The sequence below is a fragment of the Myotis lucifugus genome, unplaced genomic scaffold, assembly GCF_000147115.1.
Source record: "Myotis lucifugus unplaced genomic scaffold, Myoluc2.0 scaffold_27, whole genome shotgun sequence".
NCBI lineage: Eukaryota > Metazoa > Chordata > Mammalia > Chiroptera > Vespertilionidae > Myotis > Myotis lucifugus.
The window spans coordinates 629,024-630,426 of record NW_005871075.1 but is presented as its reverse complement, the minus strand read 5'-3'; the positions used below and the strand labels follow the sequence as shown (position 1 = coordinate 630,426).

The window sequence follows — 1,403 nt, the reverse complement described above, 5'->3', positions numbered from 1 at the left end:
AGAAAAAAAGGGGGGGGGGGTTAGGGAGGGGATAGGGGCATGGAATTAAACCGGGAAGTGAATGTAATGATTAGATTGGCGAAAGCGGAAGTTCATTGCAGCACCCAGCCTACAGCCGATCTAAAATAATGAGGCAGAAAGAAGACCGACCTTGCTCCAATCCTACCTATTGTCCTCAGGCTTCAGTGGATGTTGCTACCCAGTGATTAACTACAGCATCCCCTGTCGCATAAATGCATAGCAGCAACTCATTAAAAAGAAACAAAAACTCCTCAGTGAGGGTTAAATGTTTCTTCTAAGACAGCCTGTCCAGAAAGCTCACATCTGAACATCCAGCTCCCCGCTTATAGGAAACCCTGAGGCATGGTGGTGAGGCCCAATGGCCAGCGTGCTCCAGCCAGACACGCTGCTTGTTTGCTAAGAGCGCGCTGGGGTCTGGGCCACCCCTCCTCCAGGCTCGCGTTGGGTGCCTAAGAGGACGTGTTTCTCTCGCCCAGTCTCAGGAGGCCCAGGTGCTGAAACAGCTGGCGGAGAAGCGGGAGCATGAGCGGGAAGTCCTGCAGAAGGCACTGGAGGAAAACAACAACTTCAGCAAAATGGCCGAGGAAAAGCTGATCCTGAAGATGGAACAGATTAAGGAAAACCGTGAGGCTAATCTAGCCGCTATCATTGAACGTCTGCAGGAAAGGGTAATCACCTCGGGGTCCTGAGCAGGTGCATTCCTCAGACACCGCTGGGTGAACTGCAAATCGGGCACCAGAGACTGGGTCAGAGCCTGCGCATGAGAGCACAGCTCGTCCCGTGCTCGGGCCTCAGTGTAGACAGACCTAGTGGGGCTGTACCATGGGCCGGGCATTGGGCCCCACCGGGAGGCTGGAATTGTGTCAAAGTTCCAGGGGGGATGGGTTAAGGGGGGCTAGTTCATGCTTTTCCAATGTAGGAAAGACCGCTGTGCTAACCTTCAGAGCCAACCTATTGGAAATATTAAATTAGGACCATGCAATGCTTCATTATATAGTATATATAATGTTTAATTTTCATTTAACCACTAATTAATATGCAATGTTAAATACATCAATATTAAGTTGGAAAAATATATTTGTCAGAAAAGGACAGAGTATGTATGAATGGTGGGAACCCATGTCTCCACCTGGGAACATCTACGTGGAAAGCTCGGCTGTGATAACACTGCCTGGAGCCAAAGTGAAGGGGCGCAAAGGGGAGGTGCTCATTTCCTCACGTCCATACCCTGGTGCCCTTCTCTCCACCGAATGTTAACTCGGTCCCACCAGTCAGGATGAGTGGTGCTGCAGATCCTCCCCAAAATGTTCCTTCTTGCCCTTCTGTGGGCTCTGTGCATATACACAGCCAGGGCCACCACCACCCTCCACCTCCACTGTGCC

General features: G+C 51.0%; 1 protein-coding gene across 1 annotated transcript in view; it reads left to right on the top strand.

Moving 5' to 3' along the window:
* STMN2 (stathmin 2) overlaps positions 1 to 1,403 on the top strand; it is a 38,136-nt gene that overhangs the window by 34,102 nt on the left and 2,631 nt on the right. Inside the window, exon 4 of the mRNA XM_006086285.3 lies at positions 498 to 689. Within this exon, the coding sequence (XP_006086347.2) occupies positions 498 to 689 (192 nt within the window). The remainder of the gene's footprint in view (positions 1 to 497; positions 690 to 1,403) is intronic.